This window comes from Drosophila guanche, unplaced genomic scaffold (assembly GCF_900245975.1).
Source record: "Drosophila guanche unplaced genomic scaffold, DGUA_6, whole genome shotgun sequence".
NCBI classification, from domain to species: domain Eukaryota; kingdom Metazoa; phylum Arthropoda; class Insecta; order Diptera; family Drosophilidae; genus Drosophila; species Drosophila guanche.
Window position 1 is genome coordinate 1916541 of NW_022995746.1, and position 18377 is coordinate 1934917.

Sequence of the window (18377 nt, forward strand, 5' to 3'; positions counted from 1 at the left end):
GCTTTGCTTTGAGAACTGCTTGCTTGCTGCTTCCCAATCGCCGCTCTCAATCAGAGTCATGTGCGGCATTTCACACGCCCCGAGGCGCCTTTGTTTGTTGTCCAACTGGGAGTACGCCCCCCGCGACTCCACGGGCGTCAATTAGTCAAATGATGTTCAATATTTAATATGCTTCGAGATGATAAGAGATCTGGGGTTCGAGCCACAGTAACAGCTGTGGCCAATGAAGGGACGGACGACTTTGTGTCCTTGCAGAGCTTTACAGAGCGATCCTTATCGCATGGGTCGTGTGTGTAGGTGTGTGTGTGTGTGTGTGTGTGGGTGGGTGGAGCGATGTCGACAAGAGGCGGCAACAATTTCGTTTTTCTTTATTTTCCCTTTATTCTGTTTTTTTTTTTGTCATCGTCATGGAAGAGTTGACGATATAGTCAGGACAGTCCGCAGTTGGCAGTCCCATTGCCATCCCAAAACCCTCGCTCAATCCCAGTCCCTGCCCGGCCTGCCTGCACTTGAAGTGTGGGCGTATGTTTGCGTTACAACAATAGGTGGAGACCAGAAGAGAGAGTAGCGCAGAGTACAGGGAAGTGCAGGAGTGAGGAGTGGGAGACTGTGTGCATGTTCGACATCAGATAAATCGGCCAAAAGGCTGGGGCGAGCGTGGACACGCAGACATTGCGGGCATAGCTTCCTTTCCATCATTCGGGACGGGCAGCGGGTCTCGTCTCTCTCTCTCCTCTTTCCTCATGTAAAATTCAATAAATCACACATACAGCAGGGGGATACACTCTCCCACCCACTCTGCTCACAGGCGAGGGAAAAACTGGTACAAGTAAATGCAAGTTTTCCATTACTATCTCAATGTGAGTCCCAAAACCCAAATCAAAGCTCGCTTTTAGCACTTCAACTTAAATATACATTCAAACGAGTATCTATCTATATATCTACTGATATATACAAACAGATAATAGATACACTCCCATGTGTGTTTGTGTGCCATAGAAATGTCATTTGCGTGTTGCTCTGGTTTGTTTTTATTGTTGTTGCTGTAGCTGTTGTTGTTGTTCATTTATTTATTACAACGCAAAACATTTGTAAATATTGAAACAAAACTTTTGCATTAAGTACTTGTACGGGGAGTGCTTGTTGTCGCAGAGCCACTAAATGGGCAGATGATTATACACTAATGGCGATGATCAGGCCACTCAAGTGATGAACTACAGTTTAGGGATGGGACTTACTCAGGCATCGACTCTGACTTGCGATTAATTTAAGCTATTCTAATATTTTGGTATGATTTTGGAGTAGTCACTCGGCAGAGACATGCTAATAGTGTCATCTCTAATCTTTACGCACGGCTCGCTCTCTGAGAGCAGCGAAGCTCCGGCTGTGGGTCCCGTTTACGCTAGCTACCTGCTAAACATCTGCAATAACAACAATCAAGCAAAGAGAGACGCCTGATCTGATGCACTCTCAGAGCTTCGCGAAGGGTCCCGTTCACGCCCGCTAACTGCGCAATATCAGCAATAACAACAAACATGTAAAGAGAGGCGCCTGATTGACTCTCTCTCTCTCTCTCTCTCTGAGCTTCTCAAAAGGGTCACGTTCACGCCCGCTACCTGCTTGCAATTGCTATGCAGAGCGAAACTTTTTGCTTGTTTTCTGTTGCTGCAGTTCTGTATTATTTTACGGTAATCTCCTTATCTCTTAATCTTTAAGCATCTAGAAAAGCCTGCACCTTTATGCAAAAGTATGTTAGTCGTTATTTATCTATTCCTAAACCACAAATAAAAGCTACAAAAAATGAGCAAAAATAGCAACAAACACAAAAACGTTAGGCCGCCTAGAAATTGAAAAAACCCGTACGAACGTACCAAATGCAGGCATTAAACTTCAGTTAACACCTACAGATTGCACATTTGGGTCCATAAAAAACCAATCATGAAACGGGCAAGCCAAAATCAAACCAAAACCAAAACCGAACCCGAAAAGCCAGCCAGGCACAAATCAAGACCAAGACCATTTCAATTCATTTCATTCCGTTTGATTAGCCCAAAAGCCTGCCTGCCGAGTGTGCACTCTCACTTTCAATTCAGAGAGTCCACGCCAGATTCGAGTCGCTCTTTAATGGCACTTTTATTGGCCGCACTATTTATCGCCATCAAGTTTTAATTAAGATCTCCCCGCCGCCAAAGCACTGGCCACTGCATTAGGCGGCAAACAGTAGATCACAGAGAGCAAAGCAAAGCATTTATCAACATTTGGGGAATACTTTGCACAGTTTTTTCTTTTTCGTTTTTTTCTAAATTTTCGTTTCTCATTCTACTTAGATTTTATGAGCAGCTCTTTATTTGGTTGTTCGCTGCGCACCCATAATTCTTTTTTGGGGTAAGTTGGAAGCTAATTGGTGGCTTGTTTTTTGGCGGCGGTCTCTGGGGTTTCAAAAATTTGATTTAGATTATTGGCGATGCTGCTGCTGTGGCTGCTGGTAAATGCCAAAGCAATTTGCAGAGATGCAGACATTCTCTCCCACAAAAAAAAAGCAGCAAAGATTGCGAATCAGCGGGGAGTGGGTGATCGGTGGGAGATCTCTAGGGGAGGAGGGGCAATACTTTGATCACTCACCGTTCTAAATCCGGATAGACTTTATCACAGACCTCACAGCGGATGTCGAAACCGTTTTCGTCGTCTGTGAAATCAATATCGCCTTGACTGATTAGCGACGAGTTTTTCTTATCTTTGGAGAATTCGTCACCACTGTAAAGGGAACCTGAGGGAACAGAGAAGAGGGAGAAATTTGATAAATAAATCACAGAATTCTTATATGTAAATCTCTAGCACACACAACACTCGAACACTCACACGAGATCTTCTTTAATTCCGCGTATTCTTTATTTGATTTATATTTCTAGGATCCTGCACACTTTTTTTCTGTTTTTTATGGGGGGGGGTCAGCACTTGACACAACCGTTCGGTTTCGCGTTTGAGGAACAAGTGTGTCGCTGCAGGAGCATAATGCCGACGAGCTAATGTTTTGTTTGCCCGCTAACAATCTGCGGAAGGACCTGCTGCCCTGCCCGATGAACGAACGCACTGACATTTGACCAACCCTCCCACCCTCTCCTAGCCACATATACCAGGGCAAACACGCAAACACTTAACACAAAATTGGTAGCAGAGACAGAGACAGAGATGGAGAGAGAGACGGAGATGGAGACCAAATCGTGTGTGCACTCATATATAGCACTCGCATAGCTTGACGTTGAATAGATAATTGTCCCGAACGCGAGGTAAATACGAGTAAGGTAAGGTAAGGTCTAAGGGCAGGCCAAGGCAAAGAGCTAAATCACCCCTCCACGTACTACCAAAAGAGCTACTAACTTGGCCAACTCCTGACGGCAGGCCGACACACGATGACAATTCCAAGGGGAAATGACTATTAAAGGTTGAGGAGTAGAGGAGCTCATAGGGTGGGCTCTGGACTGGGCACTCGGACTACCACCAGGTGACAGAGCAAGAGCAGCTAAGGGATGATGGCGATGACCAAAGATTATGCATGCGAACACATCCAAAGGGTCACCGGTGCACCCCCTTAGTCGCTCTCAGATCGGTTCCGTTGGACTGATTTCGTTTCAAAAGTCATATAGCACCTTCCTTGCCCACACACTCGAAACATGGACAACTTTCGCTCGTTGCACGGTGCACGGTGCACGGTGCACAGGTGTTGCCTCTCAAGGCAGCCCACACTCCCACCCTCCACCTACAGTTGTCCCCCGGGGGTGAGTGTTGTAGCTGTTGCCACCCCCTACCCCTGCCCAACATGATGAATATATATGCTCTGGCTTTGACGTAATTGCTGTTTGGGTCAAAAGTTAATTTTTCAGCGTGTGCAATATGGTCAAAGAGGGCACCGTCGGAGTCGTTAGAAGATTCCCACGTCCTGAGGAGTAGTTCCTTATGGCCCTGCACTTGAACTTAGAGCTGGGCCACCTTATGGCGGTTCTTGCCGTTGGGTGGGTATAAAGCGTGGGATAGTGGTAGGGAGTCTACACCTAGGGGGTGGAGTAGGAGGCAACTGAGTAGGAGTACCTCCGATGGCAGATGTTGCTCTGTCTAGGCGCTGGAAGGGCTCGTTCTTGGGAAAAGTTTCTTTTGGGAATGTTGTGCAAAATTGAGGAAAACTGGGAAAAGAGGCTGTTATTAGAACATAGAGAAAAGTGGCCAATTTATTCTTAGAATTCTGTCTTGAATATTTGTTTTCGAAACTAAAGAGCTGTAGAAATACTCCTTAATGGTATGAAGAAATTATAGAAAGACTTCCCTCGCACTTTGATCCCTTGACACTTCTGCAGAGAATTTTAACCACAGAAATAAACTACTTTTTGGTCACCTTTTGGTTTTGATTTCTTTGCCAGCTTCCCACACTTAGTCCCAGAATATTCGTTCAATTTATCAAATTTCCTCGCTTCATTTAGCTGCCTGATTCCACCTCCACGTGTCTACCCTTTCAACTCTCATCATTAATTCCTTATCATTTAGCCCTGCCTGCAACAATCCTTTCACGCCTTTCACCAGATCTCTGCCTCTCTCTCCCTCCCCCCAAATCTATCTATCACTCTCCTCGAACAGCTGCTGTCGCTCTCCAAGCGGACAGATTGATTTACTCGCCCAACACGGCTGACAATTCAATGGATCTATTGTCGGGTTCAGGTTTTAAGTCGGAGCAAATCAGGATGCGGAATAAAAGAGGAAACAGATGAAGTATCGCATCGCATAGGTGTTTGGGGCAGGGAGTAAAACTCTTTGACATGCCAATTACATATCACAGAAGCTGCCAGTAGCTGGCTGCCTGGATGCCAAGTGCCATTGGCTGACCCTGAAATGAAGTTTGTACAGCGGCTCGGGGTCTCGCAGCTCGGTGGAGGAGGGGCGTGTTCCTAGTTAAACGGAAGCCAAAACTGTTGACAAATGATTGATTGAATTATTTACACCTTACAACTTGCGACGTTGTTGTTGCTGCTGCTGCTGCAAAATCAAAAGTTAGATCCGCCTGCTAATCGATTTGGCAGCAACAAAAAAGCAACAACCCGTAAAAAAAAGGGTTAGGTCTGTGCCCCTCAGTTGTGTGTGTTTGTCTATAAAAAAGTAGCACTCCTCCTAATGATGCCCAAATTGACACACGATGATCATTTAGCCGAAGACGCGACACGAGACATGGCAGAGTTTTTATTTTTTTCTCGTTTGATTTCAATTTTCGATTTCAGTTCTCTGTTGTTGTCGGCTCATTAATCATCCATCCAGCTTTGCTGGCGACAATGTGTCAATCGGAGTACGAGTGTGTGTATCTGTAGCCCCCGTTCCTACCATTTCTGTGTCTCTCTCGGAGTTAGTTAAGATTTCGTTTATGGGCTTGGTTTCGGTGTACTCTTTGGCGTGTGTTCTGCCACCAGATATCCACGTACGAATGTATCTAAATGTGACGCCTGCTGTCCATGGTTTGTGTAGTTGGTTTCATTGTTTGATTGCTCGATTGAAGACTTGCCGCAACTTAAGCCGAAAGCCATCTCAAAATTGTCTTCGGATACATTTATTTTGTTTTTGGGGAATGGTATTTGTTGGTTCTGCTTTTGGGACAGAGGGGAAGTCAAGGTTTGGTCAGAGTTGACATGTTTGTGGGTTGGTTGGTGGCAATGTGTTTTTTGGGGAATGGTTTCTGCGTTTTGAAGCGTCAAGGAAATGAAAAGGCATCGTTTTCATTGAATTAAAGTCTCTAGATTGATTTGATTTATGAGCTATATTATTTACGGCAGTCCTTGATCGTTTATAAAGGTTTTGTGGGCATGAACTTACAATATAAATTACTTTCGGAACTATAAATAAGATCATTGTTTGTGGAGCTCATAGATAGCTCTTTTGTCGATCAAATGTGACGGAAACTCGTTAAGTTATTTCGTTATTTAAAGAACTCTTTCTAGCTCTCTGGCAAATATGTTTTCATTTATTTCCCATGCTTTACGTTACTTTTAGCTCCCTCTACAAATGCCCATCCCACTCCTCCCCACAACATTTGCATTTTTCCGCCTGAAAATTCCCATAGTCAACAGAACCTTCATTATAAATTCCAAAAACTGAAAATGTAACGGTCGAAAGTAGATGGAAAAAGAAACTCCCTACCAGCGCGATCTTTTGCTACCGTTTCAACCACACTCCTCCCGCTGCGATCGCTCCTTTGCCACCTCTTGCCGTGTCGCCGTGTCGCCGTGTCGCCGTGCCACCCCCGTGCTGCACAACGATCGCAACGTTCGCTTGCTGTAACTTATCCTTGTGGCTCGACTACACCCATCTGGTGGGCTCAAGGACCTTGTCTTCTGGCCTGAGTTTCCCTGCCGCTGCTCAGCAGACCGTGAGCTCAGAGAAAACTTGTCCGAAAATACGTTAAAAAAAAAGTAGAGTCAAACGGGGAGTCGAGTCGGAGTCCTGCAGCCCGATTCACAGGTGTCCGCCGGGGAAAAGCAGAGAGCAGAGAGCAGAGAGCAGGGAGTGAGGTGGAAGCTCTGTTTAGGGTTCGGGAGTGGTTTTGACAGGACTGTGACTTAGTCCCTGACTGAGGACTGAGACTGAGTTTCAGTTTAATTGAAAAAATGCTCAAACTATGATCCCCAGCCAGATAAGCTCACGGGACAAGAGGCATATGGAAATGTCCATTAAATTCATTAAATATTCAAATTTTAAGCTGACTCCTGCAATGGCAACAGAATTTTTCGTGAGATTTAAACTGTCCGATAAACAGGGAAAAAGAGTGTGAACAAAGGCCAGACAGCGGAGAAGGCACATAGCCAAATGAGCCATAGCCATAAATCCCACATGTTTATAATCAAACACGCCTCGGAAAAAAAGGAACCCAGGGGATGCCATGCGATTCCATGGGTTGCATGGGATGTGGCAGTGTCGAGGCCTGGGATTAGGCTTAAATTGAGCGTGTGCCATTTTGACGCGCATTGCGTATCGCTAACATCATCTTTACTGCCGGGCTAGGAGACCTTTTGTTTGATGATGGATCTCTAATGAAATTATCAAACATTTTAATAACAAATGAAAACATGTGCGGTTGCCTCAGATTGCATGGGCGCATGCGCAGAGAGCACACGGCAAGGGTGCTATAATAGGGGTGGAAAAATAGGGAAGCTGTGTGTGTGTGTGTGTGGCACCCTCATAAGCTGTCGTCGGGTGCTGCTGCTGCTGCTGCTACTGTATCGAGGGGATCAGATTGCAGGATCTGCCGTCGCTCGTGCCACAGACCAACATTTCTGTTAATTGCCCTGCGCACCACCACACACACAGCTACTTATTGGACACACCAGCATCACATTCAGGGGGTTTGTATAGTGATATACGTAGTGGCAGCACTCACCATTATCTCGATCGGAGCGATCATCGCTGGGTAATGAACTTCCCCCACCGCTGGTGGCTCCCGAGGCGACTGCTGCCGCTGCTGCTGCTGCTGCGGCGGCTGCTGCTGCCGCCAGGACACCGCCGCCGGCCATGAAGTTGTCATTGATCTGGTACGGTGTCTTGGGACGGCCATCCACAACCATTTCACTGCCTGCATTGATATACCGATTCGTTTCGTACCACAACTGTTCGAGCGGGTGAAAGGGGAGACAACAAAAAAACGACACAAAAAATGCATTTAATAATTGTTAAAAATTGTCCCAAAAATGAAGTGAGTGCCTGCAGGCACGTGGCCCATGCAGTCATGTTGGTACTCACACAGCTGCCAATTATGTAATTGTGTAGATTAGCCTCTTCGATGCAATCGTTGTCCTTCACGGAGCGAATTTTCTTCAGCAACGTCGACACTTCCGATGTGGGCTCGAGCCAGCCATTAAAGTTGGGTCCAGCATGGGCCTGCATAAAAAGAACGATTTTCCCATTAATATTAAATTCTATATATTTTTTTAAATGTTTTTTGTCTTTTTTGTATGATTTTTATCAAAATTTAATCAAAAATGTGTTTATCGTCAGTGCCGCCATCTATGGTGGTGGCTAGGCAAACTGTGCTATTTATCACGAAGTGTCTTTGCTAAGCCAGTGCACGAACCAACTGCAGCTGTTATACAGCATGAAATGTAGATATTAGCATGTAAAATGTAGGCTGCGAGTGTTTTGTGGACACTTTTTTAAATAATTATTAAAAATGTTTGCGACCTAATGGAAAGTATTGTTCCTTGTGAATACATAACTGCCAGTTCCAAGCAGAATTTGAATTTCCTCTTTTTCATAACATGTGCCCTGGAGGCTCCTGCAAATAGGCATTCAAAATTAAACTCCAAGAAAGTTCCTACATAACATCTAAAACTATTCCATCTTCTTTAGTGCATGTCAGGCCCCCTTTTAGTGCCACTCATAACTTAACCATCTTTAACGACCCATTATGCACATTATCCGCACATAAAGCAAAACGCAGCAAGACATCTTCAACGACTTTGCCTCTGCCTTTTGCCGCCCTCAAGTCTGCCCCCACAACATCAAGGTCAATTACTGCACAGCAAGGGAGAAAGATAGAGGGGTCGGGGGCGGCTGCAGCAGCATAACAAAACAGCAAAAAAACCGCCGACGGTTTTTGTGTACAAAATAAAAGCAGCGGCGGCGCCAACTGCAGCAACGCAAAAAAAAGGCAGCTAAAAGGCAGCAGCTAAAATACGCATAATTTAAGCAAATCGTTAACTGCGGCTGCGGCGGCGGCGGCGGCGGCGGCGGCTCGGCTGCCAATGGGCAAACTGCCTTAGACGTTGTGACGCCAAAAGTTCGGGGGGCGGAACAATAACAACAGAAACCACACCACAAACACACACACACACACACACACACACAGGAAAATCAAATCCGAAATCGAACAAGCTGAAAATACAGGGTTCGAAAGTCGAAGGTGAAGATACACTTGCAGAGAGCGATTGGGAGAGGGAAGAGGAATTTCCAGAATAAATACTCTACTGTTGAGTATTTACTTCTTATTTGCGGTTATCAAATGAATTTGTGGAATAGATTTGAGTTCAGATATTGGTTTCAGCGAATTCTTAGAAACATATCAGTTTTGGTGGGACTATCTGTGATTTCTATTCTGTAGAATTTTCAATTCAATTTTAGCTTCGAAATAAATTTGCTGGCAAAATCGATGCCCTTTTCGCGCGCCTTTAATTCATAACTAAACTCCCATCAAAAAGCGCAATACCTTCCCTAGACAGAGTATGCAAATCAAACCGAAAAACCACAATTGTTGTTGACTGAATGACTTTGCGTATGCGCAACGTTGAAGCCGCCGCCGCCGCCGTTGCAGCCACAGCCATGGCCACCGTCGTCGTCAGCCTCTTGTCTATCAAGTCATTTGGAAAAACGGCATTTTACAGTTTATTATTAAGTGGTATACGTACACGTGTGTGTGTGTGTGTGTGTGTGCCACGTTGAGTGGGTGAGTCTGGAGTGTGTGTGTATTTAGGAGAGAGCAGCAGGAGAGCCTCCTGCCATACTTCCATATGTGCTGCACGCTCCAAAAATTAAGTTAACAACGTTTCAAGAGGCCCCTTGCCCCGTGGCATATGCAGGAAAAATGTTCATATATATACCACCACCAACAACAACAAAATTATATAGAAATAAACTTTATATTTGAAGGAGATGCGGCGATGCAAAAAAGGGAGTGGGTGTGGGTGTGGCAGCGGGGCAGACCTCAAGAGAGGCTCGTCAAACAAGTAGGTTGCCCACCGTCTGCGTTTGATGTTGCAGAAGGGACAGAAGTTATAGTTGCAATAAAAATAAATATGTATAATTGGCAGGAAGGGTTGCACGATTTGTTGGGCATCAAATGGCATCGGAGATACTTTCAGGTTGGAAATGAAGGTACGAAGGAAGAGCTGGGATGACTAAACACAGAGAGCGCGTGGTTTAAGAGTAGAAAAGATGATTTGGCAGCATTTCTTTCAGCATTCGAATCAATCGAATTAAAGTAACTATTTAAATATATACCAGAAGGTGCGAGCGTTATCCTCTATGCTCTTCAAAACCCTTTACCATGCACTTTGTCAAAGGTATTTTTCTCCTAAATATTCTCCCATAAGGCATTCTCCCTGAGGAAGAATCATTCCCATACTGTCAATGGATGTTCCTCCACCAATCTACTTCTCTATCAAACTCGCATCACAGGTTACCATAAACAGTTCTTGAACAGCTGCTTTAATCCAGAGAGAGAGAGATACAAATCGGACATGTGAGATCGTTTTAAGACACGAATAAATCTGGTACAATCTTTGGGCAAAACTCACATGTCCAGCAGCAACGGAAACTGCAACACGAGACAGTCACTAAAAACAAGATGCAATCATCAGATGCAGACTCACAGGAGGATATATTTATATATAGAAGGATCCATAACAAGACTATGCCAATGATTTGCAGTGCAAACTGCCGACAATTGCCCTGGGGTTCCACAGTTTGCCGTGTGTTTGTTCGGCTATAATCCCCCGGACAGGCATCACACATGTCCTCGCTGCCTATTCATAACTTTATTAAAAAGGAGGCCACAGCAGCAGCCTCCGAGGAGAGGCAGCAAAACATGACACAGTCAATGGGCAAGGAAAATATTTACGCGCCAGAGATAATCTCAAAGTGTTGGGTTCACACACCGCACACAGCAGATCGCACAGATCGCACAGATCGCAAAGTAGAACTGGCTTCGAATTGCCAGAGATCTACGAGGATAGAGGATCAGGCATGGAAACGGTAGCAGATAGAGAGAGAGAGACACGGCCAATGTATCTGTCAAAACGGAAATGTGAACGGGAAAAGTGCGCTTGATTCGAGGATCATCCAGAAATAAAAGGCTGCTCGAAAGGAAGGAAGGACCAGGGAGCAGGCACAGATCGAGAAACGTACAATTCCATTTCAGTTTTTGGTTTATTTTTGCAATTTGCAGTGGCTCGAGTGGCAAATACCTGAATGACAGACAGACAGAGAGACTGAAGGTAGATCCCTTTTTCGGCTACAAATTGTCAACAGGACTAGGCGCGATAATTTGATTGGATTGTCTGTCAGGGGACACAGATATAGAGACACAGAGAGGAGAGGGAATCAGGGGCGCAAAAGTGTCAGTTGACTGACTGACTGACAATCAATCGAAGGGTTTCGTACATCCAGGGACAGCCCAGGGGCTCGTGGTGCCTAATTGGAATCATCAGCCGGCCTCAACTTAAGCCTCATTTAGGGGTACACTTTGTGGATTTTCGTCCTGGTTGCATGCCTCGTCGCGTCCTAGTCCCACAAGGAGGCTAAATTAGCTCTGGCCAGGGATTAAACGCATTTGACTGACAATTGATACCCCAGCTATAGACCCAGTCCCAGTCCCGTCGCTCTGCTAATCAAATCTTTTTGCAATCGTTTGATTTTCTATAGAAAAACACCCAAAAAAACGTACGCGGAGATATTCATTTCGGTTGCAATTTTTTGTCCAATTTTCGCACATAAAAATGGTCTCTGATGGGATTAAATATCCGACGGAAAAAAATGAGGAAAATGCGGTAATTTGAGAATGCCCAAAATGCGGGCACATGTGAAAGGCTTAAGGTCCGAATTCAGGCAAAGGACATTTTTGTGGTGGAAATAAATGCATTTTTTGTTGGGTGGAAAAACGACAACTCAACTGACAGTTGAATATAAACCTTGAGGCTCCATTTAGGCTAGAATTTCCCTAAACAAAATGGGGGCTCGACTCACCTTCCATGCTAGCTGAGGATCGTTGGGCTGATGGCAGAGTGTCACGGGGAAGGGCCCGTAGCGTGTGCCACGCTGCAGATGCGTCTTGGCGTAGACGCCAGTATCACGGATATCCAGATCACAGACAGGTTCACGACGGCGGGCCCACTCCTGCAGGAGCTGCTCCGCCTGGGCCTTATCGTTGAAGAAGTGCTCCATGCTGGAGGAGGCAACGCCAGCCAGCGGCAACGTGGGAGGCGGTGGCTGCTGCCGCTGCTGTTGTAGCTGGTGGTGGTGCTGCTGCTGCTGCTGCTGCTGCTGCTGCAGATGCTGATCTAGTGGGTGATGCTGCTGCAGGTGTTGCTGTTGCTGCTGCTGCTCCAGCGGCGGCGAGGCGGCTGCCGAGGAGGCGCCAGGCGTCTGCGGCAGGTGATGGCGAGCGGAAAAGTCCTCTGCGGGTAGTTGCGTGTGATCCGGCAGTGGACCAAAGGCCGGAGCCCGCGTGCTGAGATCCAGATGATGGTGATGATGATGGTGATGATGGCGCACTACACTCGGATCGTAGTCGTCGCCGTTAGAGCCTGTACGAGGGAGACAGAGAGAGAGAGAGAGATACACAGATTAGAAGTGACTTTTGAGACAGCACTCGAGCGGGCAAGTAATCCTAATCAGCTGGTTGCCTGTCATGTCAGTCAACCCGAAATAGAATAGATACGGATAGGGATAGGGATAGAGAGGCAACCTCAAGTTGCCACGATGACAATCATCGCCCCCAACTGTCTCTGTGCGAGTGATTTTGCAATTGGCTCCACGGTGCAGTGATTGACAGTCTAACGCATGAAGCAAGACAAGAGGGGCCTATCACTTGCCACTCACTCACTCATTCAATGGCTATCATTCATCGTCGAATGTCCATCGCGGGCCTACTACTATCTCCAATCCACAAAACATGTGTCTTATTAGCAGAAGGAATGCCTCCTACTCTGCACCCTATACTGTGTCGTAGATACACTCACATTCACCTGAATTATGGTATCCAGTTACACAGCAACTGCAGCAAATAGCATCTGAATAAATATCCCACGAAAGTATTTTAAATATGTCCAACAGAAGTTTTTCTTTTGCTTTTTTCTTTGGTATGCAATTACACGGCAAACGGTGTGACTTTGTCTCTGACATTCTGTTGACTGAATAGATAGAGCCTTTCTATCGCCCCGAATAGATGAGATATGGAACATCAAATGAAAGTAAAGTCAAGGATAGGTCGATGATAAGTGCGAAACAATCGAAGGATGTAGGTGTAGTGCATTACCAAATTCCCCATTAAAAAAAACTACAAATAAATTCTTATAATCAAAAAAAGAAGGCAACTCGAACCAGACACGCACAAATTACCCGTCGATTATTGATATTTGTTTTACTACTTGTTCGGGTATCTGATATCTGTTGGTGTTGCTGTTGCTTTTACTGGTTTGCTGTTAGGGTTCTTGTCTTGTCCATCCACCTTGTTCGAACACTTGAAACTAAATCGTAATTTGAGCTGTTAGACAAAATATGACAACGCCTGTCCGACGCGATAACACAAAAGAGCCAAGAGCCCAAGAACAGAGCAACCAAGAACCCACGAAACGTTACTGGTTGTGGGTTTGTGGCCCAGTCAATGGTCAACAGCTAGCGGCAGATAAGTATCGGCCATATAAATAACCGACAGGGCCAGAGCAGGGCAAACAGTGCGGTGGAACACAATGAGCTGGTCAAGCCGCGCATTTCGCACATCCTTGAGGATATTGTGGCACACTCTGTGAGTATTTGTGCAGCATCCTGGGCACGAGGTATCAGCATCTCACACCAGCCAGCGAAATGCTTTTGAAGTGCCCCTCGAGTGCCGCGCCCTCGCCTGTCTGTTCTTGCACCTACTCAAGGGTCTACTCATCGCTGATCTGTCCGTCCATCTGGAGTACCTTGCCCACCCACATTCGGCAAGGCTTTGCTTTGGGTTATTTCTCTGTTTTTGGTGATTGGTTTGTTGCCAGCCAGCCAGCCAGCCAGCCATTCAATTATTCACTTTTACTTAAGCACAAGTGTTTTTCTTTTCCCTTTTTTTGTGTGTTTCCATGGGAGCGACTCGTTCCTGAGCTAATTTGTGTTTTTAGGTAATCACATTTGGGCTGATAAACCGTGCCCATAAATGTTTAATTGCAATTGCGAGTTGATAAGTTAGGGATTTTTAATGGAATTAACTTGAAGGGCTGCACAAGCCAAAGATGTCAACAATCTTATCTGCGATTCGCTTTTATTTGGAAAGAGAAAGTCCAGGAATGAATCAATCGGTGGGACAACATCATAGGCACTTGGTTTACTCATCAGCAGCGTTTAATCCTCACTTGTTTCACTCAAATAGATAGTCTTCCGTTTAAGATCTGAATCACTTTTCTGCCAAGTCTCCAGCAATAGTTGCTCAGGCTTTGCCCGGAATACACAGACTGAAGCGAAGGTAGAGCCCTGCGACTGATACTTCGACTTTATTCCCTTTAAATCACGGATACCAGATACCAGATGGGTGGAGCTGCTGCTGCTGCTGGTACCAACCTGATATGACATATCGATCGAACAGCATGATTCCGTTTATAGATTTTCACTTGTAATTATCACAAATATCAACAATAAATACACTTTTTTTCATAGCACACGTCGCGACATGGCACACACACAGTCAGTCCGGAGACGCGGGGGAGACGCTTTTGTTTTTCCCACTAAACTGCAGTTTATGTTTAGGTTTCGATTTTGATTTAGATTTCGATTTGTTGTGTCGTCTCTATCTGTCGGTTGTCTTTGCAATACTGAGCCAGAGAGCACCACGAACGGATACGCAACGGATAGCGAAAATATAATAAAAATGTACTCGCACGGATGGAAACTCAAACGTTGACTGCGGCGACGGCAGCGACGGCAGCGACAGCAGCGGTAACGGCAACTGCGACAGCAACTGCGACAGCGACAGACGAGACTGTGATTCCGATTGCGAGCGAGCGCCGCAACGAACTGAATTGACTAGAGGTGATGATGGGTATGACGACTCTACTCTGCACCACTGCTGTGTGTCCCGGGGACTCGTCTCCGTCTCGTTGCTGCTTCTGCCTTTCCGGACAAATGGGAATATTCGTGCCAGTGGCAGGGAGGTCGTCCGGCATCTCTTTTTGGTTGGTTGTTTTGTGTTTTGTGTTTTGTGTTGTATTGGGTTTGGTGGTGGTTCGTCCATCCTCATCATCATCGTCGTCATCCTCTCATCCCAGTGATCGGGAGGACCGATGATGACTGTGTATCTGTGTATCTTCCCATAGCAAACAGCAGGGGATGAAAAGGAGAGCGAGAGCACGAGTACACGCAGAGAGAGAGAGAGAGAGAGAGAGAGCGAGCGAGTGAATCTGTTACCCTCTCTCATGGAGATGCTTCTCGCTCTCTCCCTCTCTCTCTCTGCACTCGCTCTCACTCGCTCTGGGAATCTGTGTCAGTTACGCAGAGGGGACCACAATCATTATTATTATCATCTCAGAACTTGGTTATTCTGATTCGAATTGCAGGCAGGCAGCTCCTAAGGGCAGAAAAAGGATACTCCGTACACAGAGAGAGAGACACACAGCTCTAGAGAGTGTGAGCGAGAGCGGGCTATGCCTTATTTACCCTCATGTCGCTGGCTGCTGCTGTTGCTGCTCAATTTTTCCTATCAGAATGCTGCTGGCTGCTGGCTGCTTGCTGCTGCTTCTCTATGTATCTTTGAGATACACAGACAGTCGTGAAGTTGAGGGAGGAGCCACGCAGCAGAGTCAGGATAATAGGGCGGGCACATCTTCGCATTCATTATGCGCATCTATATAGAACTATGTACAGACATATGTACCTATGTATGTATACATTATGTACATGGTAGATACAAAAGCGAGAGATACAGATGCAGATGCTGCTGCTGCTGCTGCTGTTGCTTCTCTTTCTTTCTCTCTCTCTCTCTCTCTCTTTGTTTGTTTGTTTGCGGTTCGCCCCACCTCTGCACTGCTCTTGGCACACACTCCCCTCCCCTGCCACCCTTTGCCCGTCAGACACTGGCAAGTTTCTGCTTTAGCTCGCGGTTGCCTCCTCCTCCTCCTCCTCCTGCATCCTCGTGTATCCTCGTTTTGGTTCGTTGTATTTTTGGGTTGGGGGCCCATGTGGGGCTCAGTGGGTTAGCTGCTGCCGCACTCCCCGCCCGCTGGGTGCTGCCCACCCTCCAGCAGGTCTGTTCCAAAGCGTGCGCAATAAGCACACATTAGGCTAATGGCTCTGTGTGTGTGTACGGCCTGCTTCTGTGTGTGTGTGTGTGTGTGTGTGCTGGACGCACGGGGGGCTATAATTGAAAGCGACGACGACTTTTAGCCCTGCGGCCTCTGCCATAAAGTGTGCCGCCGCCGCCGCCGCAGCCGTGGCTGCTTTCCTTCGCTTTTCCTTCCTCCACCTTTCGCTACGTTTCTGTTGCTCTTTTTTTCATGTTTCTCTGGCTGTGTGTGTGTGTGTGTGTTTGTGTGTGGTGTGGCTTGTGGGTGGCTCCTTTGCTGAGTGTGAGCTGTGGGCGCTGACAAGTACATGGGCTTTTTGGGCTTTTTGTTTGCAACTTAATTTTCTATCTGTCGTTAAAGTTTTTTTTCGGGGTTTATTTTGTGTGTTTTTTTTTGTGGCGCCAGACCCCAAGGAATTTGTGTGGTTTTTGGCGGTGAATAAGCCTCCACTTATGCAGAAAGCAGGGGGGCTGAGGCTACCAGTGGATGTGCGCTTAGATGACTGGCCATTGAGTAAGAGTTTTCGATGGATAAACAATGCAAATGGCGAAAGTGAGTAAACGTCAAGTTGGTAGAGGAAATTGAAGAAGGAAGTGGAGGAGACTTTATGGCGGAAAGGTATAAAAAAGTAAAATACAAAGCTGCAGCAACAAATGTTCCTAAGCGATTAACAGAGCAAAGATATGGCTCAGAAATGAAGAAGAAAACATTCAAAATTGGCCAGAAATGTTAACCAAGAATCCTAGAATCTGAACTTGTGTTAATAATACTGGCACTGACTCAAAAAATAATGCATAAGAGCAGCTTATTCTGTGATAATACTCGCATTATCTTTGTTCTGTATAACAAATGGAAAAGCATTGTTTAATACTCATGCACAATGTGAAGATTAACGAGAAGAATTATAATTAAAAATAAATAAAACGAAGATAAAATTGCATTTATATTTAAATAAAATTATGCGATGTCTGGGATATCTTTAGGCTGGCCAAAGAGCTTGCATTTATTGACACAGAAACTATCGGTAATAGATATGAAAAATTCAATTTAAATCAATAAATACTCTGCAATTTCAGGTGCTCCCAATGCTCTCTCCATCCTCCCAACTCCATCTTCTACTCAAGAATAAATACCTTTAATAACTCTTCAACTAATTTGATACCCAAACGTAATCTCTTTATGGAAACTTGCATTCCTTGTTCCAGCTCCGTTCCCACCATATCGCAACGGTCTAACCAAATAAATTGAGTGCTCGAATTGAATGCAAAGAAAGCAGGGATTTTCCCCTTTTTGGCCTCATGTACAAACCTTCTCTACATGACAGCCTAACGCTTGTCAATGTGTATTGTGATTGGGTCATAAATTCCGTTCACTTGTCATTTATTTGCATGAGGAAAACGCCACTTGAGGGCAGGGACTCCCTCTAATAGTGCACGCAACATTATGGATGAGTATTCCGTATGAGGAAAGGTGATAAAAGGGGCGCCTCATAAAATATCAATTCGATGGAAAGTGTCAGCGAGTTGTATGCATGTTTTTTCTGTACATATATGTGTATCTCTGTGTGCGTATCTATTTGCGTTTGTCAAACAGCAGCAGAACTCAATTAGGACCTCAGGCGAACGATATACGGGTGCGAGCCACGGAGTCATCATGCAGGGGAACGCTTAAGGGTTGCTCAAGGGTTGCTGACTCTGCTGCTAATAGCGTTAAATTAAAACAACATAATCGACAACGAGTCGCTGTGCCCGCTCTACCCCTTCCCCCTCTCTCTACCGCTGTCACATAATTTAACCCGAAAGACACACAGAAAAAGGCTTGCCAGCCGAGGATCTCCTTTTTATTTGCATTTCGCTTTGGTTTTTGTGTGTGTTTGTCTCTGGTTTGTTCTGCATATGAGATACCTCATAATTCATCAGCCAACACGCCTCACACACGCACAAAAAGAGTCGAGAAATTGTACAAAAGGGGCGGAACCCTTGCTGCTGGGCGCCTCCATGCATAACCATGAATAATCGAACGCACGAAGACAATTTGCACACGAAATTAATTGTATGGAAAAAAGAGGCAATAAAAAGATGCACGAATTGTTGTAGTAGACAAATTTATGGTTTAGTCTGCATTTGTGAATGTTTCGTTGCATATTTTAGTGGAGAAGCAGTGAAAGATATGCGAAATTTGAATGGGATGTAGAACTGTTAGGAGGTAACTTATCATCACTGAAGATTGGGAACAGAAATCGTAGCTAATTTTGTACCCTTCTAAGTGAATGAGAAATATATTGAAGCAAGAGCAGAAGAAAGAAAAATCTATACATAAAATAAAGAA

At 45.5% G+C, this 18377-nt stretch overlaps 1 protein-coding gene across 2 annotated transcripts in view; it reads right to left on the minus strand.

Moving 5' to 3' along the window:
• The window catches only part of LOC117581878 (transcription factor hamlet), a 32538-nt gene that overhangs the window by 6874 nt on the left and 7287 nt on the right, over nucleotides 1–18377 (minus strand). Inside the window, exons 1-5 of one of the 2 annotated variants that reach the window (XM_034269345.1) lie at nucleotides 14332–14897; nucleotides 11764–12323; nucleotides 7768–7905; nucleotides 7409–7634; nucleotides 2623–2767 (exon numbers count right to left, since the gene is read on the minus strand). In XM_034269345.1, the coding sequence (XP_034125236.1) occupies nucleotides 2623–2767; nucleotides 7409–7634; nucleotides 7768–7905; nucleotides 11764–12323; nucleotides 14332–14359 (1097 nt within the window). In that variant the 5' untranslated portion in view covers nucleotides 14360–14897. Of the gene's footprint in view, nucleotides 1–2622; nucleotides 2768–7408; nucleotides 7635–7767; nucleotides 7906–11763; nucleotides 12324–14331; nucleotides 14898–18377 lie in introns of those variants that run through there. The other variant, XM_034269344.1, reaches the window with a different exon arrangement.